The sequence below is a fragment of the Enhydra lutris genome, unplaced genomic scaffold (assembly GCF_002288905.1).
Source record: "Enhydra lutris kenyoni isolate GAN:26980312 unplaced genomic scaffold, ASM228890v2 scaffoldscaffold36, whole genome shotgun sequence".
NCBI lineage: Eukaryota > Metazoa > Chordata > Mammalia > Carnivora > Mustelidae > Enhydra > Enhydra lutris.
This window is the reverse complement of record NW_019154120.1, coordinates 18,679,924-18,707,657: the sequence shown is the minus strand read 5'-3', so window position 1 is coordinate 18,707,657 and position 27,734 is coordinate 18,679,924. Positions and strand designations below refer to the sequence as shown.

The following is a 27,734-nucleotide window of genomic DNA, read 5'->3' as shown; positions in this document are numbered from 1 at the left end:
ACCATTCCAGCTCTTGACTCTTATAAAAGTATGATGGGCGAAGATATTTTGCTCTGTAGCTTTGGCTTTATGGAAGTGTGGCCTGTGGGCCTGATTTGTTTTTTTTTTTACCCTATCAGTGCCCATGACATTTGCTTGTCAGTGGGGTGAGTGAGGGTATTTTCTCTTTTTCCTGACTCTGTAATACAGTTCTGTGAACATATATTTAAACTAGCATAATTAGATTCTCTTCATAAACTGAAACAGGTCTGATCTTAAGCTCATTTACTGTCTTAGAACAGAATTGATCTTGCTTTCACATTTGATTCACCCTCTATAGATTTTGAGAGGAAAAAAAATAGCATTGCTAACCCAGTTTAACTAGGCCAGAGTTAACAGGGAAAGGTTAGAAAACCAGTGTTAGAATATTTGTTTGCCTTTCTTTGTCTTCTCGTTATGTGTTAATATATGCAGATTATTCAGATAAACAATGTCGGTATTCCTTGAGGGGCTCTGCTGGTTAGGCTTTTTACTTCATGTATGTTAAAATGATTCAGTGCTTTCTCGATCATCATGAAGCCAATTTATGATTTCTGGGATTACCAGGTGAGAAATAATATGGTGTATTTCATTTGCAATATTAAACAAAATCATTTGCAGATATCATCTTAAGTCTGGAATATGGCATAGCCTATTATTTTTAAATAACTACTGTATAAAGTATAATGAACAGAATAGAGGATTTCATGTCAGCTAAACCCTATTTGGCATTATTCATACTATGATCTAGAATGAGTTATTTAAGTTTCTGAGAAGCAGTTTTCCTCATCTTCAAAACTGAAACTAATATATTCCTCCCAGGACTATTTTGAGCATTAATTGAAACCCTAGAGGTAAAGCATTCAAAACATGCCACCCACCAGGCAGCAAATATAATTTTCCTTTTTACCACTTTCCTTCCGTTCATTCATTCATTTTATTGTTTTTTTCTGAGCAGTAAAATGCTTGATATTATATATATTTAAAAAAATTTTTTTAAGATTTTACTTATTTGAGGGGCGCCTGGGTGGCTCAGTGGGTTAAGTCTCTGCCTTTGGCTCAGGTCGTGGTCCTGGGGTCCTGGGATCGAGCCCCGCATCAGGCTATCCACTCAGCAGGGAGCCTGCTTCCCCATCTCTCTCTCTGCCTGCCTTTCTGCCTACTTGTGATCTGTCAAATAAATAAATAAAATTTAAAAAAAAAGATTTTACTTATTTGAGAGAGAGAGCAGGTATGAGTCAGGGAAGGGACAAAGGGAGAGGGAGAAAGAATCTCAAGCAGACTCCCCACTGAGCACAGAGCCCAGTGTCGGGCTCAATCTCATGAGCCCAAGATCATGACCTAAGCCGAAGTGGGACACTTCACCAACTGAGCCACCCAGGCGCCCCTTGATATTACATATTTTTAACAGGACTAGAGTCACACTAGTTTTCCCCTATTTCAAAAGTCAGTTTTTGAAGTCTTAGGATAATATACAAATAAATGTCTGTGATTGAGGAAAATAATTAACAGTTTTTGTGTAATTGTGTTCAGGAAGCTGAAGAATTTATTAAGAGCCTACCCCGTTTTAGGCTTGATGCATGTTCTGTCATTTAATATTACTGTCAACTCAAGAAATAAGTCTTTTCTCCATCTCATTTTATCTCAGATGAGGAAACTAATACCCAGTTCATATTGCCTGAGATCTAACTTAGCAAATTGTGGGTGTAGGATTAGAATTTAGATCATACTTCAAAGCTCTGTACCATGCTCCATGGATTTTTAGTCACGGGATGGTATAGGGGATAGGGTGGGGTGGTGACTGTGGTCTTCTGACTGCAGGTGGGAAGGGCAGGGTGTGAAGTGGGTTAACACATCAAATTATGTTTACGGCACTCTGCTTCCCTCCGATTTTGTTACCCTCATTCCGTCACATTAAGAAATGGTTTGGTAATATGTCACATTCTGCAAGTATGTTAGGATAGAAAAAAGATTGAACACTATTGTTCTGTGATACACTGCTTAGATATGAAATTATATGAATAATTACAGCTATGGATTTATTGTATGGGTGTAGTCTTAAAAATATTTTGACAACCTTATTTTTCTTTATTGCTCCTAGACAACTTTGAAGTATTTGGGCATTTTTATATTTTCTCAGTCTAATAGAAGAAGTAAATACTGTCATGTATTTTTTCAGGTTATACTTAGCTGTCAGGGACAATAAAACAACAAAAAATGTATTTCTTATTTTAGTTTGCAGCATTACTTCTTGATTCTTCTTTCATTGAAAATGAAGACTGGTCTATAGTGCTTTTCAGTCTAAATTTAATTATGTAAAAGAATTAACTAAGAAAAATTAAGCCACATACAGCTGTTTTTGCAAATTCAGTAGAAAGCTGTATTGAGGGAAAAATGTTAAAACCATACACTGCCCAGTAAGGTATGAGGGAGCTAATTGCTTCCTGTCCCTTTCGAAATTACTCAGCCCAGGAAAAGAGAGCACGTATTGATTTACTGTATAGTAAATGTCCCACATCTCTCCTCCTCTAACACCCAGACACAGACTGTACATATATGCACAGAGTAGTGGTAAGGAACTGCCTATCTGACCACTCCACCATCAAACTTACGTAATAACAGAATTAGGATGGAACATTTTCTTCCTCTGTAAAATCAAATAGCATTAAATTATTAAAGTATGCAAAATGAGTGGCAGTATAGTATTTATCTTGAATGTGTATGTTTGCTTTTAAGCTCAAAGACAAGTTTTGAAGAGGCAAAAAATATGTATTTCCTGATATGATCTCAATCTAACCTATTTCAATGCATATATTAGTATCAATTAACACATTTATAGGCATACATAATATTAGAAGCAGTGTCAAAATTTAGTCCACTTGACAATTTTTTTGGAATTTATTATGCAAGTTCACATTGTACTCTCCAGTATGGTCTTTTGCTTTATTTCAGTCATGATCCAGTAATTGAGAGAGTGGACATTTTATTTATTATACATGTTCTGGGTTTTAATTCCTGTGTAGGTTCTCTCTTCCTATTTGTGATATTTCTATAAGAATCTAATTTCTTTTTCAGCATGGACTTTGAAATGTTAGTGTTGTTTCAAAGCCACATCAGTAAAATTAGTGAGAAGTTAAAAAAATAAAAAGAAAGATCTTACAGAGCAAACTGCTCTGAAGGACAATTTGTAATTATTCATGTAAACATAGATATTTTAGAAGTATAATGGCACGTGGGGTTTTTTGGTCTTGAATGTAAATTATTAGCTATGATTTTTAATTTTGATCATGGTTGCTTTTATAGCTTAGGAGTTCATCATACTATAGTATCTTGTGCTTTATCTTGAAAGGGTCAGGGCGTTCTTATTTGCAGATTGGAGAGTATTTTGTGATTAAAGTGACTTCTTCGTCTCATTGGAAGTTACTTAATATATTGCTAAGTATTTTTTTGTTAAAATATATGTGTGTGTATGTGTATATATATATATATATATATATACCCACAAATATTTCTTTGGAAATATATTTGCCTTCTCTGTTGGACATGAATACCTGCTCCTCAAAGAGCACGAGCTTTGTTGATGGCGGTCTTGTGAACCTACCAGCGGCCCTTTCATCCCAGAATTTGGCTGCAGGTCTAGCTGCGCCAGCCCTGCTGCTGTTTACCAGCGAGTTCCCACTAACATAGCCGCCACTCCTGGGCTGGATAATGGACTCAAAGGTTAAGAGCAGAGGATCTCAACAGCTCCAATCAGCAGGGCTTTTCCAGGGCTAATTACCTCTTTACTGCGCTGACTCTAATGTGACATGTTTATTGCCTTAACTAACAACTCATTAGCTTAGTTGATGTTTTTGTCAATATTAATTCGTTCATTTAAGCCAAGTCAAAGCTTAAACAAAGATGTCCAGACTGAGAAACGGGTAGCAGAGTGACTTTTGTTTGCTCATCTTTTTTTTTTCCTCCCTTGCTCAACTTCAATAAAATAAATGTGTAGAAAGGAAACATTTAGAATGCTCGCACTGAGAATGTTAGCCTTTGTTTATTTGCTCGCATGTAAAGCGATTCTGAATTTATTTCTCCTAGGGTTACTCTGGTCTTCATCTCACAGTTGACTTAATATTTAGTGTCTACTAAGGGCAGCTAGCTGTTTCTCATCTTTGATGATCTATCTGTGAAGGGTTAACATTCAGCAGCTCTTTGTTCCAGGTGAATGTTTTACTGTGTTTATTAGAAAAGAGATCAACTAATCGTGCATATGATTTTCATCTTCACTAGACTACTTAATAAAATTATGTTGAGAGTATGCTCTTTATGAAATTATCATGAAGTATTTCAGTTTTCCCATACTTCTGGTTAACAATGGTATTTTGGGGAAAGGTCAGTGTTTTTGATTTCATGTATTTTTTATTTTTATTTAAGATTTTATTTTTTGGACAGAAAGAGAGTATAAGCATGGGGAGGGTAGGCAGAGGGAGAGGGAGAAGCAGACTCCCCGCTGAGCAGGGAGCCTGGTGAGCAGCTCCATCCCAGGGCTCTGGGATCATGACCTGAGCCAAAGGCAGAAGCTTAACCCAACTGAGCCACCCAGGCACACCCCCCACTTTTTTAAAGATTTTATTTATTTAGATTTCATGTACTTTTTAATAATTAAACTCTAAAACCCCTTGAGTATTACAAATGGGCAAAAGAACTGAGCATGAGGCTTTGATCAAGCAATAAGTCAGTAATTTTGGAAAGGTACATCAGCATCTTCAGAATCCTGTAATCCATCTGGCAAGCCCCTCTCACAGTATGTTCAATGGTGTATAGATGACCAGGAAGGCTTATGATGCATTCCTGATCGGACATGAATGAAGCTGCCATGTTGGGGGGGCTTCATCTCTGGAAAGACCAGTCTCTGCTTTGAAGACCAGAGACTCACTGTGATTGGTTGGTTCATGGAGGTGATGAGATTTGGAGAAGGCTGTAGAAGACATGTGTGGAACACACTGAGAAATATATGTCACATTAACCAGACACTCCTATCTGTTTCATCCATCGTACGTGTCTGGAGAAGGTAATGTGAACACCGCATAATTATCAGGAGTTATTAAGAAATCACTGTTGTAGGAAAATACAAATACTCTAACCAGCATAATTGTATACATTCTGTACCACATGCTCATGCAGCTTACCTTCCCTGCTTTCTCAGTCCTGTCTTTTTCCTGAATCTGCTTCATTCAGGCTTTTCTGACTTTCACTCTACTAAAACCTTTTCCGCAAGATAACCAGTGACTTCCGTGTTGCCAAAGCCACTAAGCAAATCTCAGCTCTCGTCTCTCGTCTTAATCTGTCTCTTGATAGCACATAATTCAGCTATGTTAAACCTGCACCTCTTCTGTGTTTCTCTGACATTGTCCTTTCCCGTTTCTCCTGCCTCATTTGCCACTTGTACTCAGTCTTGATGTTCCCCCTCTTTCCTTTGTACCTATCCTCATTCCCCAGGCATTACCTCCAGTTCCGTGGCTTCAGCGCGTGTGGACATGTGTGATTTCTAACTTCTCAATTCCAGCCCTGGTTTCCACACCAGTCTCCAGACTCCTATATCCAGTGCTTTATCTGAAATCTACCTTCACATGTCTGACATGTATCTCAAACTGGAAGTGCCTAAAATGAAAATTTGGATTATTGTTCCTACTTCAAAAACAAATTAAAAAAAAAAAAAAACAACCACCTTCTCTCCTGTTGTTACTCATTTAGTGAGTGTCACCACCATTCACATAGCTGTTCATGCCCAAATGCCTAGAATCCATTTGGCTTCTCTTTCCATCCTGTGTTTACATCCAGTCCCTCAGTGAATCCTGTCTGCTCTATCTTCTAATTTTTTTTTTAAATCTGGAGTTTACATAGTATGAGAACTGTGTCACTACTGTTTTAGTCCATGCCGTCATTATCTCTTGCCTGAACCATTTTAAGAACCTCCCAGTTGGCCTCCCTAATGTGACTCACTCCCCCCACCTGCCTCAATCTGTTCTGTACATAGCACCCCGATACTTTCTGGTTGACAGCGGGTCATGTCACTCTCCTCCACATAACTTCCATGCATTTCTCATAACACTTACAGCCCCTCAGGGAAAAGACCTTGTGTGATCCATCCCAAGGTTGACTCTCTGATTTCATGTCCTTTTACCTTGTCCTTCTTCACTGCCGTCTAACCACTCTGGACTTCCTGCTGGCCCTTAGAGATCCCTGCCTACCACAGGGCCTTTGTGCCATCCCCTCCGCCTAGAATGCTTCTCCCACACATGCTGACATGCCTCTCTTTCATTTCACTCAGGCCTTTGTTCAGATGTCACTTTCTGCAGAGTCCTTTTCTCACTTTCTAGGCTCTTACCTTGCTTTATTTTTCTTCGCAGGACTTCATACTTCTTGACGTATCTATTTGCTCTTTTGGTCCTTCTGGCCCAACTGGAATGTAAGCTCCATGAGAGCACAGATCTTGTTGACCCGTGCTTAAAAACAGTGCCTGGGACATAGCAAGCACTAGCGAACACTGCATGAATAGAGGCTCACTCAGCTAGTAGGCGCTAGAGCTAGAACTTAAACCCTGGTGTGTTTTTGCCTGCCACCATCCACCATCCACTCATTCACACTGTTTAGCCATCTGCACCTTTTGAGAACAAGGCATAGAAGTATTTGGACTGCTTAATTAAAGATTTTCTAGATTAATGGATTTTTTTTTTTACTTCTTTGATATCATAAACATCCACTTCCGTTATTTTACTTCTTTATTGCTGACTCTCAGATTGTCCAAAAATCAGCCGTCTTTACATTCCTAAGGCAGAAAAAGACTATCTGCAATAAATTGTATCATTTTGTTCATAGGAAGGTAAGACTCCCTAATCTTAGTTTGCCATCCAAAATATATCAAATACTAAAAGCCAAAATAATTTAAAATTTCATGGTATGACACAATTTGAAATTCAGTAGAATTGAAAAAAATGTACTTTGAATCAAAGAGCATTGGGATTTTAGAGTCTTCTGATTATAGGACAAGAAATAGCAAATTACATTGAAATAGGACTGTTTTGATAAAATGGATAGTAGATTAATGAGTTTTTAAATATTTTTGTTAAATTGGTTTCCTAATTTAACAGTTACTTCTTGCTTTTTATTAAAAAGAATGACTTGTTTTTGTGCAATGCAGGATGCAAACAGGTTAACAGTTTTTAATAACTGTATTAATACAAGGTATTTATAATAGAACTGTTTGTTTATTAGTCCATATCCATGAATAATGTACACTAGATTGGAATTATTTTTAATTAAATCAAGTTACTGTATAAAGCAAAGGAACAGAATTCCAGATGGCATTCTGCCATCCTTGTTCTTTGATGGACATGAACAAGTGGGAAAAGGCTTCCTTCACTTGGTTACACTTTGAAATAAGTGGCCAATCATTATTAATTCATTTTGTACTCATTGTAATGGCATAAATCATCATAAATTCATTTGGTTTAAAGTGCATATAATGTGTTCTCCCATAGGAATTTCCTTGTAATTGAACTATTAATTAACGCATTTTTTTAATATGACCTTTTCCCCCCTCCTCTGCTATTCAGAGCCAAGGGTGATTCGTGGCCATTTCTTCATTCATGGTATTTTTTAAGTAAGAGGAACAAGTTTCTTCTAACTAGGCCCATTGACTGGCCTGACTGGCCTAGGAGGGACCAGAGCTCAAGAAAATGGTTTGTATATTACCTACCAGTGGGACAGCCACAATAATTATGAAGGCTCTCTAAGGGCTCTTTGAAAAATTCTCTGAAATACTATGACTTTGTAATGATTCCAGTAAGCAAATTTCATTCTTCCTTGATAAAAAAAGGCATGACTCCAGCTTCTCTTTTAATTTCTAGTTCTTTAAACTCCTCCCTCTGGCTACTGGTTTTCCGAAAGGCAATAGGTTTACCCCTTTATAATCACAAGACAACCCAAATATTGATCTTCCTAAAATGAAAATCTAATCAAACCTCTCCTTTGCTTAAAACTTTCAGTGGTTCCCCATTGTCACCAGAATAAACAAACTTCCAGCATGGCAAATGAGGCTCTTTGTGATTGGGCTCTGATACCCTGTCCTGCTTCGTGTCTTACTGTTCTGTTTCATCCATCTGTCCTCTTTTCCCTGTTGCCCAACACCTCAACTTCTTCCTTTTTCCCCAACAGAATTTCTAGCTATACTGAACTATGTGTAACCCCTTGATATGGCCACTTTCTCATTTCCTGGGCTTTAGACATGCTCTTCTCTCTGTCTGGAATGCATTCTTTCCACAGTCCTCATCTTTGAGTAGTTAATTCCTACTCAATCTTCAGGTTTGGGTATAGAAGTCACCTTTCCCTGGACTCCTCATAATTCTAGGACAGGGTTAAGTGCCCCTATTAAGTTCTTTCTGTACACCTTGTGCTTTTAAATATTCTAACACTGTTCAGAATGTATTCAAATTACCTGTTTGCTCAACTGTCTTCTGAACTAGAATGCATTTCCTTGAGGGAAAGAACTTAGTCTTCTTTCCTTTTGTTTCTCCAGCACTTAGTATTGTAGATCAACACTCTGTAAATAGTTAATTGCATGAATCTTTGGATGGATAGGTTGGGACCAAATTGCGGAAAACCTTGAATGAATGTCAGTCCAGTTGAACTTTTAATTTTTTTTAATTTTTTTTTTAAAGATTTTATTTATTTATTTGACAGAGAGAGATCACAAGTAGACGGAGAGGCAGGCAGAGAGAGAGAGAGAGAGAGAGAGAGAGAGGGAAGCAGGCTCCCTGCTGAGCAGAGAGCCCGATGCGGGACTCGATCCCAGGACCCTGAGATCATGACCTGAGCCGAAGGCAGCGGCTTAACCCACTGAGCCACCCAGGCGCCCCCCAGTTGAACTTTTAAATACTGCCATTAAAGAGCCTTTTATGAAGGAATCAGTCATGATGGCAGATAATAACATCATTCTCTGCCTTGCTTATTCAGTGAGGCACTGTGGAATAGTGGGGCATTTACATAAAATAAATACATATTTTATACAAAATTAGATTTCATCTTACACAGATTAAAATACAACTATTATTGGGTACCATAGGTTTAAGGAAAATTCTGAGAGATAAAGTTCATAAAATTGTCATGAGACTTTTCCTTCTACGGTTCTCAGGGAGGATACGATGGGTATGTGAATTTTAGTTTTTTTTTATTACCTTGGTTCATGTTGCAGAGCAGCTATCTCTTATGGAAACATAAGTCAGATAAACCCCAAAGTAGAGAATATAGTTAAAGTTGAAAGGGAATTTTAAATTTACCTCTCCCTTTGGATTATCATAATAACCATTTCTTCAAGGCCCAGTCCTTAATATCATCTGCAAGAGTCTGTAATTAGGAAGTTTGAAGCCTTAGGTATCCAGAGTATTCCTTCAGAACATCAGGGTCGTTATTCCGGGTAGCATTAAAGTTACAAGCGTCTTATTAATCAGCCAAGCTAGAAATCAAAATGTTCAATTCGAGAACCCTCTTCATCTTCTCTTATTTTACATGTTTTGCTTGGGATAAGTTGTCAGAGATAGGTGTAGAATTTTAACATTCTTCTGTCTTTATAATTCCAAAACGGACCAGTGAAAAATAACCCAGACTCTAGTTAGTAGGTTTAAAATGTGTGTGTTAAATAGGCCATTTTTCTCTCTGCTTCTCCTGCTGCCCCGTACATGGCCTGCCAGAACTGTGGGGATCTTTGCTTTGTGTTACCCGGAGACTGTGATCTCGACTAAAGAAGGAGCGATGCTGTAGAAGAATTTTACTTATGAGATCATTGAATGAAACAGAAAGTGATTTAGGAGAGGGGATGTCGGGGCGGTAGGGAACCTGCACTTCCTGCTGGGCTGGGCCTCATGTGAGGGTAGATCACACTTGGCAGGAGAGAGGCAGGTACCCTGCAGGACCATTGCAAGGCCAGCGGTCTTTTGAAGTATGCTCACTCATTCTTCTTTTCTGTCATTTCGTCGGAAGGTAAGTGATCACATCCCCTCTGCTGTCCTTTCTACTTTGTCGAAAAATGATGAAAAACATCAAGAAACCAGCCACATAACGGTTTACTTTTGCTCTCCGGATAAAATTGTCAGAGTGGGTAAGGGAGCTGCCTGCAGAGTTCCCGCACGGGGGCTGCGAGAAATCAGCAAGGTCCCTAGGATCGCAGAATAATCCTGCCTGTACTGAATGCAGAAATAGTGGAGTGCAGTTAAGCAGAGTGATGACTGAAATGCGGTAGAATGTGGTATTGAATGCAGCCTTCCTGCCCCTTCACAACCATGCTTCCCAGGGACACACCTTCAGGGAGCCCTGTCCCCTGGGTCACACCCATTGCTGCTTGAGCTCCAGAGTGTCTGCAGAGAGCGGCATGGGGGCTCTCTCCATGGCTCTTACTACAACTTCCTCAAAGGAAAGAATAACAGATACGTGGTGGGTTTCTTGACATTTTGAAACCTCATTCCTCCAAACTGGAGCAGGGAGCAGTGTTAGAAATGGACTTGCAGGGGCGCCTGGGTGGCTCAGTGGGTTAGGCCTCTCCCTTCGGCTCACATCATGATCTCAGGGTCCTGGGATTGAGTACCACATCAAGCTCTCTACTCAGCAGGGAGCCTGCCTCTCTCTCTCTCTCTCTCTCTGCCTACTTGTGATCTCTCTCTGTCAAATAAATAAAATCTTAAAAAAACATGCAGTCACGGCAGAGATGGTTCCATTGTAGGTCCGTAATGTGTGCAGAGCACTGTGCTCAGTGGTGTGGGAGATGGAAATTGGCATGAAACATAGTTCCCACCGCCACAAGCAACGGGAAATGCCCAGAAAGTCTTATAATTAAAAATGCCACGTCATAAGGAATGAGCAAGTGCCGGGAAATAGAGAACAGTAGGTCACCTGTTTAGAAGGAGTTTCTATTTTTATGATCCACAAAACTTGCTTTTCATATGACATTTACAGGGCTAAGTAGGAAAGTAAAATTTTCAAATGCATGTATGAATGAAGTCTTGAATTCCAAGCTGTTTCCTCCAGGAGGCTTTCCTTGTATACGTGCCTTCTCAGTTTACAACAGGAGATGTTGACCCAAGAACCGTGGCCTCCTTGAAATTTTTTTGCAGAATTTGCTGGATATGTGTATGTATTGTATGTAGTTTCCTGGAGAAAAGACCGATGGATTTCAACGGATTCTTCAGGAGTTTTGTGGCAGAAGATATTCTGAACCACGAACAAAGTGCATTCACAGACTCTTATCTGGGCTCTCATTTAACAATTGGCTAGGACATAAAAATGAGTAAATGCTTTTATCTGCTGAATGCATTAAATTAAAGTTGATATGCCACGTTCTTAATTTTGAAAACAGACAAGTTCAAGGTGCTATTCATCATGAGCCCTGACTGCCGCTTGGGGAGCCCTCTCAGGCACTGGGCCCACAGCAGGACACTTGGCACACATCCGTTCGTTCGGCACTCGTGCTCTGTGCGAGAGATGACTGCTGTTTTCCCCGCTTTAAGACAGGGAAACTACAGCTCTGGAGTACCTTCTTCAGCCGACCCCCTGATAAGTTATGAAACTGTGGTTACTTCCCTGTCTTAGATCTGAAACCTATGTGCCCCTTAACCAGTCTGCTGTACTGTTCTGTGATTTGTAAATGGTTTTGTTTCTTCCCCTCGAGAAACAAACAGCCTCTTCTAAATTGCAGTTTGCTCTTCACGATCCCTATTTTCTTTTGTAAATGTCAAAATGCCTTTTGAAATCGATGAGCTTTTACAGCTTAATGGCCATTAGGCTTATGTATACAAATTGTTCGCATTATCTTCAACATAAAGAAATACATGTTAATTAAAATCGAGATCATTTCATCAGGTTTAGAAGTGATATCGAACTGTCTTTTAATTTCTTTACCAAACCTGCGTGAAGAATTTACCACATACTTCACACTTTTGTGCTGGATCAGTATAGTGGAGTATGGAGAAACAGAGATGCTTGTGGGGGAAACTTTTTAAAACTACACCTCTACCTTCATCCTTCATCCCTGCTGATAAACATCACCTGTGATGACAAGTGTTACTGAAGGAAGTGTTAGACATAGGAACTCTGTTAGATACAGAAGAAAGATAAATACCATATAACATTATTTGAAACCATCTCCATTTTACAGAATGTTGAGTAGGGAGAACCCTTGTTTGGAAGTTAGGATCACTGGTATGTTTTAAAATGATATATACTTAATTATACATAATTCTTTTGAAATTAAAACATTTTAGAATATGGTGTAAAATATTGTAGCCTAATGTATCTCTTTTAAGTATGTGGCTGAGCAAACTGTAAACTTGAGATCTTTTATAGTCTTAATGTTGAAAACACCTGTTCAGTTAAAAGAAAATCAAAAGTGGTTTATACTTTGAAAATATCTTCAAAGAAAATATCACAAAAGTAAAATTACTTTATTGCTCTGCCTTTTATTTTGTAATTTCAGGTAAGGCACTGACATTTCTTCTGCTGCAGCCCCCAAGCCCCAAACTTCCTCCACACAGTACGATCCGAAGAACAGCCATCGATCTGATTGGACGTGGTTTCACAGTCTGGGAGCCTTACATGGACGTGTCTGCTGTCCTCATGGGGCTTCTCGAACTCTGTGCTGATGCCGAGAAGCAGCTCGCCAAGTACGTGCTCAATTCCAGTTAATATGTGTGGTTTTTGTTTGTGTTTTTTTTGGTTGGTGATTTGTTTATTTGTGTTCGAGGTCATTGATTGCCCTTGATAGATTGTGTATTTTTAATTGACAAAAAAAAAGATAAATATCTCAATATTATGAAATTTTGGATATGGACAAGGAAGGGGAAGTATACTTCTGTAATTTGGGCACATGCGGGATTTAGCATTGAGTCAGTGAATGACTGATCTATGACATTGTGCTTTGACATAGTACTGTCTAATAAGAGTGTAAACATACCACTTCTAAGGAAAATTACATATATATATATATATATATATATATATATATATATATTTGCTCAAAAATGTTTTCCTGATAGAATACATGGCCAAATAGTTTGGGGAATCATTCCTTCATACTCATGGTAATTTTTAAGTTCACTTTAATGAGGTTTCACTCGCACACAGTCAAGGACCAGTGGTTGCAGAGATCCAGGGAAGCAATGATGAGAGTAGAGGGAGGCCGATGAGTTGAGGGAGCTGCTGAAATGAAGTAAGTGGGAAGCTGTTGGTGGCCAAGTGGCCAGGAATGATGGGAAGGGGATTGGGAGTGGTAATGTTGACTTGAGAACTCAGCCTCTTAATTCCTGGAGGAAGGTTTTTGGTTTATTTTTCTTATTCTTATTTTATTTTATTTTATTTTTAAAATTTTATTTATTTTAGAGAAAGAGAAAAGAGGGGGAGGAGCAGAGGAAGAGGGTCAAGCAGACTCTTTGGTGAGCACAGAGCCTGAGGTGGGGCTCAACCTAGGGCTCAATCCCATGACCCTGAGATCATGACTCAGCCAAAAAAGAGTCAGACACACTTAACCAACTGAGCCACCTAGGGCACCCCTGTTCTTGTTTTTTAGTATAGCCATCCATATGGGTGTGAATTCCTAGGGCTCGGATCCTTGAACTGGCCCATGATGCCTCTCTTAATGTTAATGTTATCACTGCTTTTTCTCAATAAATGGCATTTCATTCTGATCTCTGTTGACCTTGGAAAAAACTAGAATTCTCTGCCCTTTTCTTCTTGGTTGTCTCTCTCATTTCCCACAGTTCCTGTATGATCTGTTGTGGCTCTAGGCTCAAGAAGTGGAGATCAAAGTAGCTATTAAAAGGCTAGACTGGGATGCTGTGACTTTGTCTACAGACTGGGCATGCCCAGCCCAAAGTCCCACGATGGATTGGTAGGAGACAGTATTCATTTCCCATTTAGGCAGCTGCCCTCCCCACCCCCCTCCCGCCATCATTTTGCCACGCTTCCTAAACATTACCTCTGTGTCACTCCCTAGCTGTATGTTCTTTAGCAAATCACTTCATCTCTTACCTCAGTTCCAGTAAGGGTGGTGATGCCATTGTCATTGTTTTAGTGTTCAGCAGGTCAAGAGCTGCTCCGTTCTAGAATGAATAGCTTGACATAATGGCAGCCAGGATAGTTTTTGGATACAGGAGGCCTGAGGGTTCTTGATTGACATTAGGAATTAGGAGGGAACTGGACTCATTGAATTTGAAGCAACAGTAAGAGGCAGCTGGCCTTTGTGCAAAGCCCAGAACATATTTCCAATCCTTTGCCCTCCTGTTGGCTGCAGCTGCCCTGTATACCTTCCAGTTTGGTTTTGACCTAACTTTATAGCCTATTTTCAAAGCTGATCTAAACATAATTTCAAGAGTATACAGTCTTGTTTTCTTGCTTGGGAGAAGTGGTGGGCTTTATTTTAGGTGTAGTATTTAATATTTTGTTTTATTTTGCTTTTAAATCAGTTTACATGAAGCTTATATCAGCAAACATAAAGATGCAGTGTGTTTTATCTGCATGTAGTATGTCCACAGACACAAATACTTTTAGCTCTTCGGTAGCTAATTTAAATCTTGCTATCATATCCTTTTCTGTCATGAAGATTAGTATAATTCTCTATACACAGCTCTAAATAAAGGAACGTATCAGCATGTAGCCTTGAGGAGTCCAAGGTAATTTTCATCATGATAAATTGCATAATAAGCAAGAAAATGTTTGCTTATTAATCTATAACAAGATGTAGATTGAAAATGGCCTGTTACATCCATGACACACTTGGTACAGGCTGCAGAAGGGCTAAGATGGGGCAAAATGGAGTAGGGCCATGTGCCTCTGACCCTCATGATGCCTGCCTACCAGCACCCTCTGTGCCTAACTGACCCTGTGCTCCATAACCGGGCTCAGCCCTTGCTTCTGACGGCAATGTTAAACTCGCTTTATGAAGCTTCTGTGTTCGGCTTGCGCTGTTCAAAATCTCAGTTCATGTTAATTGAAAAAGAAAAAACCTACACAGTGCTTCCCTCTTTCCTCCCATTCTGAGGGAGGGGAGTAAGGGGGGTAGCCAGCTCAGGCTGCTCCCTAGTCCTGGAGACACATATTATAGCAGAGTTTCTTTCTTCCCCTCTCTCCCATATCTCGACATCCTCTATCAGAGATGATTCCTGAGAGGTCTCCTGAGAAACTGTAGACGACTCGATAGAGAGGGCATTTTTCCAGAATTAAAATGCCTTTATTTTAGAAATCAGACTGAGAATTTTACTTCTTTGAAGTCAAAAGAACACCGATTGTTTTCTAACGTTTTCAACTATTTTACCAAACTTTAAACTATGTCTGCTAACTAAGCAAGCTTTTACTGAGTAGTTAACATATAGAAGGAACACTATTGGGTCATGTATGTAGTTACGAATTTGCATCAAACACAGATCCTGTCTCCAAGGCACTTGCAGTCTGAAGGAAAGACAACGTCTTCCCCAGGGGTAACCATGGTGCAAAGGGAGGAGGAGAGTAAGAGGCAGGGACGCTCAGAGGATAGGGAGATGAATTACAGTGCTTAGAAGGGATGCTGGGAAGAGCTGTATTTGCATTCCTTGTTTGAATAATTTTGAGGAGAGGTGGAAGAACGAGGACATGCGAAAGGACAGAGATGGGAAGGTACAGGCATGCCCAGCAGATGCTGACAAGCTCCTTAAAACACAGGGTGTGTGACTGTACACATTGTTTTTATCTAATTTTAGTCATTCCTTGCAGAACTTAAACTGTGGGGAGTTCCCATCTAAAACTTGAACATAAGTTCCTTCCCAGTTATCTCTGGGCAATAGAATTAGGGCAAAAAAGAGGATTGGTTTCACATTTTATTTTATAAAATGATTATAAACATGATAATAGAAGATTATAAAACGAATCTGAAAGAGGTCTGTCTCTTGTCCACAGAAACACTGATCAGTGAGAAAGGTGGGGTTCAGACCTAGGGCTCCTTGACCCCACGAGCTCTGCTTCTACCGCAGTGCCATCTGCACCCCCAGAGTTAAAGATCCAGAGAATAGCGAACGTAAAACAGGCAATTCAGGGGTGCCTGGGTGGCTCAGTGGGTTAAAGCCTCAGCCTTCAGCTCAGCTCGGGTCATGATCTCAGAGTCCTGGGTTTGACCCCGCATCGGGCTCTCTGCTCGGCGGTGAGCCTGCTTCCTCCTCTCTCTCTCTGCCTGCCTCTCTGCCTACTTGTGATCTCTATCAAATAAATAAATAAAATCTTAAAAAAAAAAACCAGGCAATTCAAAGGACATAATAGCGGTCAACTCAGTATTTTCAGTGCACTTTCAGATCTTAAAAATATACTGAATGAAATAATTTCCATCGAGAATTTTGTACCTTCAGAAAATAATAACCTATTTAAATATCAGTAACCTCCTTGAGTGCCTGGACCATGTATTATGTATTTATTCATAACACTGTCACATGATTTGCATTCAATAAACATTTAAGTCAAAGAATTTTAGAGATGAAAATCTTCAGCAGCATTCAATCCGGAGCTCTCAATATGCTATTCAATAAAAACAAGATTAAGAGAGATGAAACACTTCGCCTGAGATCTCACCAGAACTAGAAGAGCTACAGGTCTTCTGACTCCCATTTGCCTTCTCCCATGCCGGTATAGTCATGCCACCTTTTATGTCACCAGTGACCCACAGGTAGAATCGCTAAGGAATTTTTTAAAGTTAATGATTATGGGCTGCTCATTCACGATGAACTCTAATAGAAAATGCAGGCTACCCTTCACTGAAATCATAGAGCCATCCCTAGCTAATTGTGAGAAAAATAAAAGAACATGCAGTATGGGAGCGCCTGGGTGGTTCAGTGGGTTAAAGCCTCTGCCTTCGGCTCACATCATGATCCCAGGGTCCTGGAATCGAGCCCCGCATCAGGCTCTCTGCTCAGGAGGGAGCCTGCTTCCTCCTCTTTCTCTGCCTGCCTCTCTGCCTACTTGTAATCTCTGTCTGTCAAATAAATAAATAAAATCTTAAAAAGAAAAAACCACATGCAGTATTACGTTTTTTATAAATTTATCTTTTTTTAGGTCACCATGGTTATATATATATATGGATAAAATGTTAGAAACAGTAGAAAAATCCTACTCTGTAAAAGAACAGAAAAATCCTTGTGCTTTCAGAAGGCTAGACTCCATTCTGTACCTGTTGTCGTCTGGGTGTGATTCTGTTTTCCTAGTTCCTATTGCAGGGCCTTTACTCGGAAAGACAATAGCAGAGCTGTGCTGGCCCCCACTGCTGAAAGCGGACAGTCTCTCACGCACTGCCAAGATGGAAGGACATTAATGAATTACCAAAAGCCCATTGCTTTTCTGGAATATTCCTAGCTTACCAAACTTTAAAAGAAAAACATATAGGCAAGTAGAAACCACACATGCTTTGATAACATGCAGATAAGCCCCAAATGTTAGATATATTCTCTTTGAACTATATACAGTTAGAGAAAAAGAATTGACATTTTAACTCAAATTTCAACCGTATGTTTTTATATATGGGGTAGGGGGTAGAGAAAAAAACATATATAAACATTAAGGTATTTTAGGATTTTATATTTAAACTATTTTTCCTATTCACATGATACTTATTTTATTTTTTTATTTTAGAGAGAGAGTGCATGTGTGGGAGTGGTGGGGGAGGGGCAGAGGAAGAGAGAGAATCCCACGCAGGTTCCATGACCAGTGTGGAGCCCATCACAGGGTTCAGTCTTAGGATCCCAGGATCATGACCTGAGCTGAAATCAAGAGTTGGACATTTAACTGACTGAGCCACCCAGGCACCCCAATTGTTTATTTTTAATAGAAAATTTATAATCTGAGGGAACCGTTTAACTAAATTCTGTTAGCATAGTTTTTACATTACAAATCATAGTTGCAAATATATACAACATATAGGAAACAGGTTAAAAGATAGGCACGTATTGGGAGAATTACCACATTTGTGTTTAGGAGACTAATGCCACCTTTGAATTATTAAATTAAGGTTTAACATGACAGATAAGAATTGATAATTCCATATTACATTAAAAACACTTGTTAGTACATCTGTTTTTACCAGGAGGAGGTAAGATGGGATGCCCAGTTGTTATGTAATTAAGTATGCATTTTCAAAATAATTTTGGTCTTTGTGTTCACTGAGAAGTGTTTTCAATGCCCTGAAACTCTTTATCTTTGTCAGCTTGGACTACCATAACAAATAGCACAGACGGGGGGACTCCAACAATAGAAATTTATTTCTCATAGTTCTTGAAGCTGGGAAGTTCAAGAGCAAGGTGCTGACAAGGCAGGTTTCTTTCTTTCCTTTTTTTTTTTTTTTTAATTAACATAGAATGTATTATTTGTTTCAGGGGTACAGGTATGTGATCCATCAGTCTTACACAATTCACAGCACTCACCGTAGCTCATACCCTCCCCAGTGTCTATCCTCCAGCCACCCCATCCCTCCCAACCCCCTCTACTTCAGCAACCCTCAGTTTATTTCCTGACACATTTCTTTCTGAGACCTCTTATCTGGACCTATAGGTGGCTGCCGGGTGGCTCTGTGCTCACATGACTCCTTTGTGCTCACAATTAGGAGAGAACGGAGAGCAAGTTTTCTGGTGTCTCTCATTCGGCCAGGAATCCTGTCATGAGGGCCACACCCATGTGGCTTCCTCTAACCCTAATTACCTCCCAGAGGCTCTGTCTCCGTATACCATCACATAGGGGCAAATTTTCAGGGGAAACAAACATTTAGTCCATAATACCATTGACCGTGATTTGTGGGTTATTCCATGAAAGTTTAAGTGGTTTTTCCCCTGAATATTCTCTTGCAGTATTCCTTAATTTGACAGATCGGGAAGTCTGACAATTGTAGATGGTGACATTTAACTATAGTGGTCTTACATGTGACTTTTAAAATGCTTTTACTACAACGGAGTAAGGGTTAGAACAGGATTAATGAGCAGTCACGAAAGAAATGAGCTCAGCCTGAGTGGACTATTTTTCTATTCATGATTTTTATTTACAGTATCTATCATCTCTGGTATTTCATATGGGATGTGTGTACCAAAATGCTGAGTAAAAGAGAGAGTATGTCATATCTTTTTTTTTTAAACTAATGACCCATCTTATAAACCTATATAACAAATGATCTGCATAACAGCCAGATAAGCAGGATCGGATGAAAAGAGTAAGTTCTGTATTTACATAGATTCCAGAATAAGGCCGATACCCCTTTAATTTCACACCTCTGAGAGTGTGATCCTTCACTCAGTTAGAATCCCACATTAAAATATATCACATACTCAGTGCACCTTTGACTTTCAAGATAACTACATGTAGAATTAGACTTCGTCTGTTGGGACTACTAGATCAATTACTTTGACTTCATTGCTTGGTCAGTTCAGTCAAATAACTGGCTTAAGTGATTTTTTTTTTTCCTGTTGGATTTGCCAGGTAACTTCATTTAGCGTGTAACTATTGAGCTACCACTCTGTCCAAGGGCTGCACTAGGCACTTTGGGGGGATCACAGGATTAGAAGGCATGGTACCAATCTGCACAGAGTTCGCAATGCAAAACTAATTCGTAATGCCTGGCAGAATCAGATTCAGTGCTGAGAGCCTAGAATAAATGGGTTTCGTTGTTGGTTGTTTTTGTTTGAATAGATTGTAATTGAATGTTCTAGCAATTGCAGAACAACAAGTAGGCTTCCATAAGAATTGAAGAGAGGGGAGGGGGGACAGGGTGCTAATGGTGGGGATGGGGAGTAGAGAAGCATAAGCCATACCCTACAGTCAAAAAAGGAATGGAATTTTAGGGACCAACCTTTAAATTAGCCTGGCATCAGGAGCATGATGTTGAAAAGACTGAGTTATAAGTTAGTGAAACTAGATTATGGAGGGCCTAGAACCTCAAGCCAAGAAGTTTAAGATTTTTCTTAGAAGCCCTGGGACCCACTCAGGTTTTAATCAGGTTAGCCATGAAATAAAGCTAGTGCTTTTGGAAGATGACTCTGGCAGTGATGCATTAAATAGACTACAAAGAGGAGAGAAGGTTTGCCTTCTTCCCCTGTGCCTTGGCCACTCCTCTCTGTTCTCACACTCCCAGCGCTCCTGCCTGCGCCCTATGCGTGTGCAGAACCCTGACCTCAGAACAGTAGCTGTGTCCACATTCCCAAGTCCTGCACTCCAGCCATTGGACACTGATCATGGGGGTCACTCAAACGTACCCTTTGATTCCTCTACAAATTGTTGGATGTTCCAACTTCCACTGAATTCATGAGCAATACTTGTGTATGTCTTTGGTTAGCTTCCTGACCTGTTACCCTACAGCTTCTCTTCCAGACGCCAGACTTTACCCTTGTTCTTCCCACAAGAAGTTTGCCGATTTCCCCAAACTCACAGGATCGTTTGCTGAGATGGATTAAGGCTGATATGTGGCTGGGCCTTTAACTTTGAAACCAGTGACCTGCTGTTAGTTGATCCCATTTTCTTTTCACTTTATTTCTATGTGTGGGAGTCATCTTGGGTTAGAAGAAGCATCTGTTGTATGTATCATCTAGGTGAGATGCAGGGCTGGTGATTTTTACATTTGCCTCCTCATTTAATCTTCGCGACAACCTTGTGAAGTTGTTACTTTACCAGACACGTTATCCACACATCGTACTTAGTCCAGGGTGGCTACAGGGCACAGCATAAGGAGAGGGGGACAGTGTCCACTTGTCATCCTCAGGTGAACACATGCATGCATAATCATTCATTCTCATTATTTCTGTTTTCTCCCATCCCCCCGCCCCCCAACCTTGGCTTCCCACTAAACTTTTCTCCTCCAGAAGGAACAGAGAAGGGCTGGAAGAGAGGTGGGTGGTAGGGTTGGCAGGATCATGTTTGTAGGAGTTGAACTCTGGTTTCCAACTCCAAGAGGTCACAATAGCACACAGCAGGGAATGAGTGGGACTCTTCCAGACTCCAGGAGGAAGCTCTAACACTTGGCCTGCAGAAGGCAGATCCCATCTCAGCAGCTCAGAGGCAGTATATCCACAGGGAGGGCAGACAGGCAGCCGGAACCATGAAGTTCAGCAGGGACAACATGTTCTCTATCACTCAGTTAGCCTTGATACAATCTAGCAACGTTAAGGCAGCTACATCATTAACATCCATGAACATCTGTGGTTCAGATAAAACCCTCAGTGCAGTTCCCTAGGCTTGGTCAAGCCTAGTATCGCCTCTCCCATTCCTGTAAAGTTGGTCATTTGTACCCATATACAAGATTTCTTTCTCTAGCCCAGTTTAATCTGAGGACTTTTTGAATCCAGTTCTGCCATTTAGTACAGTTGCTTTCCATTACAACTTTATATCCACACCGCTGGTTAACTGTGCATCTGTATCTTCATTTAATCACGATTGATGTTGAAAAGAACAGAGCTGAAGTTCCCATGTTACAACATCCCACTGGAAACCTCACTCAGGGATGCAATCTAGCCATTCATCCAAAATTGCTCGGCTTAGCCATGTTACAGTTCATTAATCCAGGTAACAACAATATGGGCAAGCCCCTCCCCCCTTTATTTTCTCCAAAGTTCAGCTGTCCTAGGAACATCGTACTACTATCTTGGCTCCTTACTCTGGACCTGATCTCTCCTTCATAAAATGCCAATACCACCCCCCTCTTAGGGATGTTCTGGGCAGATGCACGAAGACATGAAACAGTGCAGGAAAGCTCAATTTCAAACCTAGACCCTGGGTTCCACACCCAGTTCTTTCTCCTCTCTGTCATGCCTTCCAGACATAGGCCAGGCTGTCTAGGAGGTAGACGATCCTACCCCATGGTTGACTGCTGGGCAGGGAGGTTGCCTGGGGATCTTTTCCAACTCCCAGCATTCATGACTTTATTGATCTTAGGAAATGTGATTTAAGTTTGCTCAGAATTATACCTTTTTAAAAAGATTTTATTTATTTATTTGCAAGAGAGAGAGAGAGAGTTAGCAAAAGAGAGCAGAAGTGGGGAGGATGAGTCGGGAGGAGAGGGGGAAGCAGACTTTCCCCTGAGCAGGGAACCCCCTGCAGGGCAGGGCTTGGCTGGATCCCAGGACCCTGGGATCATGACCGGAGCCAAAGGCAGACGCTTCACTGACTGAGCCACTCAGGCATCCCTAACATACTATTTTTTGTCTTAGCCTTTCAGTGTTATCAACACCTTTTCATACTGACTTGAGAAACATCAAAGAATATCTCAAAAATGTATTTAGCTTTTGAATTTTTTAAAACTTAAAATATGATCAGAACTTTATAACAATTACTGAGCAGTCTAGGTTAGTTAGCACTACTCACATAGTGAGCATTCCCTTTGTGGAATTCTCAATAGTAAAATTTAATCCCAAAAAGAACCTGGCTAACTACCCAACCTTGCTTTACTGCTGAACACTTCTTTCTAGCCCCAACCTGGTGCCTGGGGCATCAGGATCTTTTGTGGAGGTGATGTGTCTACCCACATGTTCTTTCTGTTTCTTGTTCAGTATGTGTGTGTTATGTCAGCTCATCTTTCTTTTTAGTAGGAAACATCAAAGGATTGCCTCCATCATCCTCTCCAAGTTATTGCTTTGTATCTACCCTCAGTTTGGAAAAAAGACTGGAGGCAGTTATATTATCGGTCAAAGATTTAAGCAGTGCAGAAGTCACCAAGAAATTATAAGCAGAATTCCCAATCATCAATTTACCTTCTCTTAACAATGATAAGAATGCCTATGTAATGCATACTTATTTTCATCTAAAAGTTAAAATGATTCTTAGACTAGTCATAGAAATAATTGTAAACATTTTGAGAATTTTTAGTAAACATAATCCAGTTTACACATGAAGCATACAGACTAATTACAGCAGGACAAATCTTAATATAATTTCATGTAGGTATGTAAGTATCAAAATTACGTGATTTTAAGTAGCAAAATTAGAGAGAAACTATAATGGATCTCTTATGGAGTAGCAAAATACTCCTTGTATACAGCTGACGTTGGATCACATGCCACATTTTAATGAAGTCTTACTACTTCCTGCAGTAGTCTATATAAAATTTGCAGGAAGCTTACAAACATAATATTATCATTTTTATGTTTTGGGGGTGGCAAAGGAATATAACATCACTATTCTATCAGGATATTCCAACAGTTTGGAAAGATTTATTTCATCATGTACCTATTTTTATATGTTGCCTGGACAGTGCCATGCCTATGAACTTTATAGAGAGAAAATAAGTATCCATTAATATGATTTTTGCATCAATACAAAGTAACAATTGGCAGAACATGCTGACTAGTAGATTGGTTCTAAAAGTATTGGGCATGGGGTAAATTAACAGTACTGAGGATATTTTAAACTAAAAATAATATTAAAAACTAAAAATAATTTTTGCAGTTTTTTTAGTCCTTTTGATAGTTATATGGACAGAAGTGAATTTTGCTTCCTTTCAGATACACGTCCTTAAATGCAGCCTTTTTCTGTGGCCTTATAAACAAATTATTTGCCTTTAATTTTTTTAGCAAAAAATTTGAAAATACTCAGCACAGTCTTCTTTCTTGCCTGATTCTGAGCTTTGTGATATGCATTCAGTACTAGTTCTTGATAATTTGTTAACAAGGCGTTTTTAACACTTTGGACAGATGCACATACTGTTTTCAATCTTCACGGTTAATTATTCGATTTTGTGTTTGATGCCAGAACACCCTGACTCCTAATCACTGCTCATTGTTGCAAGTCCATTATATTCTAACTGTTTGAGTGCTCCCATTGACCTTGAACTGACATTATAAGCTGTGTCTAATCTTTTCAGTCTATATTTCTAATGCTTCTTTTCTTTTTTCCTTTTTTCCTGATCCCTGTTTAGCATCACAATGGGGCTGCCTCTTAGCCCTGCAGCTGACTCCGCCCGCTCTGCGAGGCATGCCCTCTCACTCATTGCCACCGCCAGACCACCCGCCTTCATCACAACTATAGCCAAAGAGGTGAGCAGAACCTCTCTGTGTGCTCCGTCTTCTCATTTAGAGGAACTATTAGATATTGTGAGCTGAGGGTCCATATCCACAAATAATCCTTCCAGTTTGTTCTAGAACAATGCAAGTTAATAATTGAGTTCCGAAATGAATACGTATGTACCTGTGTACGTGTACCCTGAATTCCACTGCAGTGCAGTCATTACTTGTGCTTTTGTATTCATTTCTGTTCTCAAAGTTAGCTTAACTTGCAAATATTTGAAATTAATTTTTCAATCTGAAATATAGCAGCCTTATTCAAACTGAAATATACTAAAGATACTCCCATTTTACAAATGTAAATACGGCCTGCCATCAACACTGAACTTACTTAACACTGGCTTTTCAACTGTAAACAAAAATGTAAGTCATAAACTTGTTAATTGTTTTTCCTATTGCATGTCACAGATAAAGACTTGAATGCCAATTGATTCCCACTTCTTAGTGTTCTAACTAATTGCCCACATCTAACTGAAAAACTAGTAAAGAACAATGAACCAATTATAGGATCTTTCCTGTAGGTTTTAGTAGTGGGAGAGAAGGATGATAAGCTCCTACATTTTTTTAAAGGTTTGTTCCATTTCAGCATGGATAATGTGCAGACTTGGGGTCCGTGGGGTATGAGCTCTGAGTTGTTTTTCCTGTAGCTATGATGAATTTTTAAAATACTAAATAAATACCTCTGAGTCTGCCCTGATAACCTGAAACCTACTGGGCCTGTGTCTGCCCCAGAGCCATCCTTAATAGGCATGCAGCAAATATTTGTGACGTGAAGTTAGTTAGAAGAGAGGAAGGAAGGTTCTAATAGATTGTATGGGTTAATAGGAGGTGGTGGGACTCTGAATTCATACTTAAAATAAATCTGTAGAGTAAGGGGGTGTGTTTTTCTGATAGTGCATAGTGTTACAGTGAAGTTACCCTGTATTTAAAGTATGCTTATGTATGTTATATATCTATAATTTATAGGTATATATTTATGTGAAGAACATATATATAAATGAACAGATTTCTTATGTAATAGAAATATATATATGAATGAACAGATTTATTAGCCATGGAATTTTTAATCAGTTTTTAAACAGTTGAATATGCGTTGATAGTAATATTGAATATATTGAATAAAGCTTACATCAGTCTGACCACATATATAGGTCCTATAAATGCCAGCCATAAAACTGCCTCTTTAAAGAACAAGCAAGTATTTGTGTTGTGTTTTTGAACTTGGTTTTCACCATTTATGTATGAATATTTTTAAATGAACTGTTAGAACAGCCATGGTTTGGATTTATTCCACTCCAGGATTTGGTTAGAAAGGTATTTTTTAAATATTTTAATGTTAATGTTTTACTAATTACCAGTTGATTCTTACATTCTTAGTGTTCTAATATTTCAGTGTAATAGTTCATAGTTATTACCTTGTAAAAATAAATTTTCCACTTCACTTAAGAGTTTTAGAGTGAGATCCTGAAGTATTTCTCACTGTCCCCTTCCCTGTCATGTCCCATCAAGTGTTCTTTCTCCTCCGAATGATTAAGACTTACAGTTTGTGCAGGGAAGAAAAATCACAGTGAACTAATATTCTTTACAGTGCTTATTATTTTGGGAGGGACGTTCATTCACATTTCCCAGCTTCATTATAGAGCACCAAGGAGGGTGCCTGGGACACCAGAAGTCTTCTATAAACATCATTTACTATTATTACTACTTGAGGGCAAGTCTCATGCTTCTTACTCGCTGGGTATCTCCTAACCCTGTCCACCTCAGCACCAAGTAGACCAAATTCACGAACCTTCAGTCTGTCTTTGGAAAAATGTCACAGTAGTGTTGTATTAAAGCCTCATGTAATACTCAGGAACTTACAGAATTTTATTAGAGGATACTTACTGAGTTTTTATCGTACTAAATACTTTGTTTTGCAATCCAAAGTGTTTTCCGACCCACCCCAAGAAAGTTGTTCTGTTGATTCTAATTTTTTCCCCTCCTGTATTAACAAAGGAAAAATAAACTAGTAGCTAGAAATGCAAAACTGAATCTAGTGTCAGCCGTGTCTCCAGCATTGAAATGTCTTCACAGGTGCACAGACATACAGCTCTGGCAGCAAATACCCAGTCGCAACAGAACATGCACACGACAACTCTCGCACGAGCTAAAGGGGAAATTCTGAGAGTCATTGAGATTCTTATTGAAAAGATGCCCACGGATGTTGTGGATCTTCTCGTGGAGGTAAGGATATCCTGCTTTAAATGTTAGAGCAGCAGCCCAAGTTAATGATGTCCACGTAGTAATATAAATCTGCATTTTTATTTCCAAAGAAATAAAAGAGAAAGAATCAAAAGACTTATCTACAGGACAGAGAGAGAGATAATTAATGAATTAACTTTTGTACCATTTCTAGGGGCCTTATTTAAATCTCATTAAAGATCAAAATGATTGCTGTGTACACTTACCCGTCATAGGGAAGTGGTCTGTACTGGAATAATTTTTAAAGGATGTTTTCTCTTTAATGTCTGTCATTATAAATAAAGCATGTAGAGTGCTCGAATAAAAGCTACCTATATTGTACATAAACATGAATTGCTTTTGAAGTCAACAAGTCTTATTTCTTTATTTTCGTGCTCTTACGTTTTTCACAGATAAGGGAAAGAATATCCTGTAGTATTAAGTAACTATACTGTAGCTTTAGTAAATATACTGTAGTTTAAATACTGCACACTATCTAGAATTTTCATGCAACTGAAGCCTAAGTTAATAATTTGAATTCTGGAAAATTGAGTATTTTTGAAATTAATTTTGGATTTGCATCTTTTCTATAAAGGTTATGGACATCATTATGTACTGCCTTGAAGGATCTTTAGTTAAAAAGAAAGGTCTTCAAGAATGTTTCCCCGCCATCTGCAGGTAAAGAAGCCTTCCATAGTATGCAAAATAAATACTTTTTACTAACAAATAATTTTGAAAAAATTTTTAACAGTATGAGTTAGTAGTCTTGCCCAGTTAGAAAACCAGTTCTGAATTACTATCTCCTTACTTTCCGAAAACAATTTAGGCAGCTCATAGTCAAAAACACAGCTATAATGGAACCAGTATTTGAAATTGGATCCTGATGAGATTTTCTCAAAACTTGAAAAAATGAGTAAGAGATAGCATCTGTTGAGTATGTGTGTGTCCTTACAGTCATCACTCAAATTAACATTTACATTACAAAAGGAAGAGTTTAGGAAGCTTCCTTCTGACTTAGGAGAGAAGGTATACTTTTCAGCCAGGGAAACATTTCTACGACATTTTCACTGGTAAATTTTATTTTTAATATAAAGGTAGCATTCTTCATATTGTCCTACCAAGTGCAGTTGTTTTCCCTATGAGATAACTGGCCAAGAACAGTTAGAACTGACATAATAATGTTGCATATATTGAATATAACCAATAATTTTAGACATACATAGCATTTCATTGTAAGGAAATGAAGGTTTTTTAAACGTAGTAGTGTTTATTTTCCCTTTAAAATAGTTTTTGGTTCTTAAAATGTTTTATAGTTTGGGGTACATTTTGTTAAAAAACTTTTTACCTTCTAGTGGTTGTTAGAAATAGTGCTTAAATCTGTTGAAAATCATTGTTTTTGTAGAAAACAGAAACACCAGTTATCAT

At 39.0% G+C, this 27,734-nt stretch overlaps 1 protein-coding gene across 2 annotated transcripts in view; it reads left to right on the top strand.

Annotated features, from left to right (window-relative positions):
• The window catches only part of LOC111154249 (WD repeat domain 7), a 364,619-nt gene that overhangs the window by 242,125 nt on the left and 94,760 nt on the right, over positions 1-27,734 (top strand). For both annotated transcript variants that reach the window (XM_022513750.1, XM_022513748.1), the window contains 4 exons: positions 12,527-12,713; positions 23,945-24,062; positions 26,163-26,312; positions 26,905-26,987. In XM_022513750.1, the coding sequence (XP_022369458.1) occupies positions 12,527-12,713; positions 23,945-24,062; positions 26,163-26,312; positions 26,905-26,987 (538 nt within the window). The remainder of the gene's footprint in view (positions 1-12,526; positions 12,714-23,944; positions 24,063-26,162; positions 26,313-26,904; positions 26,988-27,734) is intronic.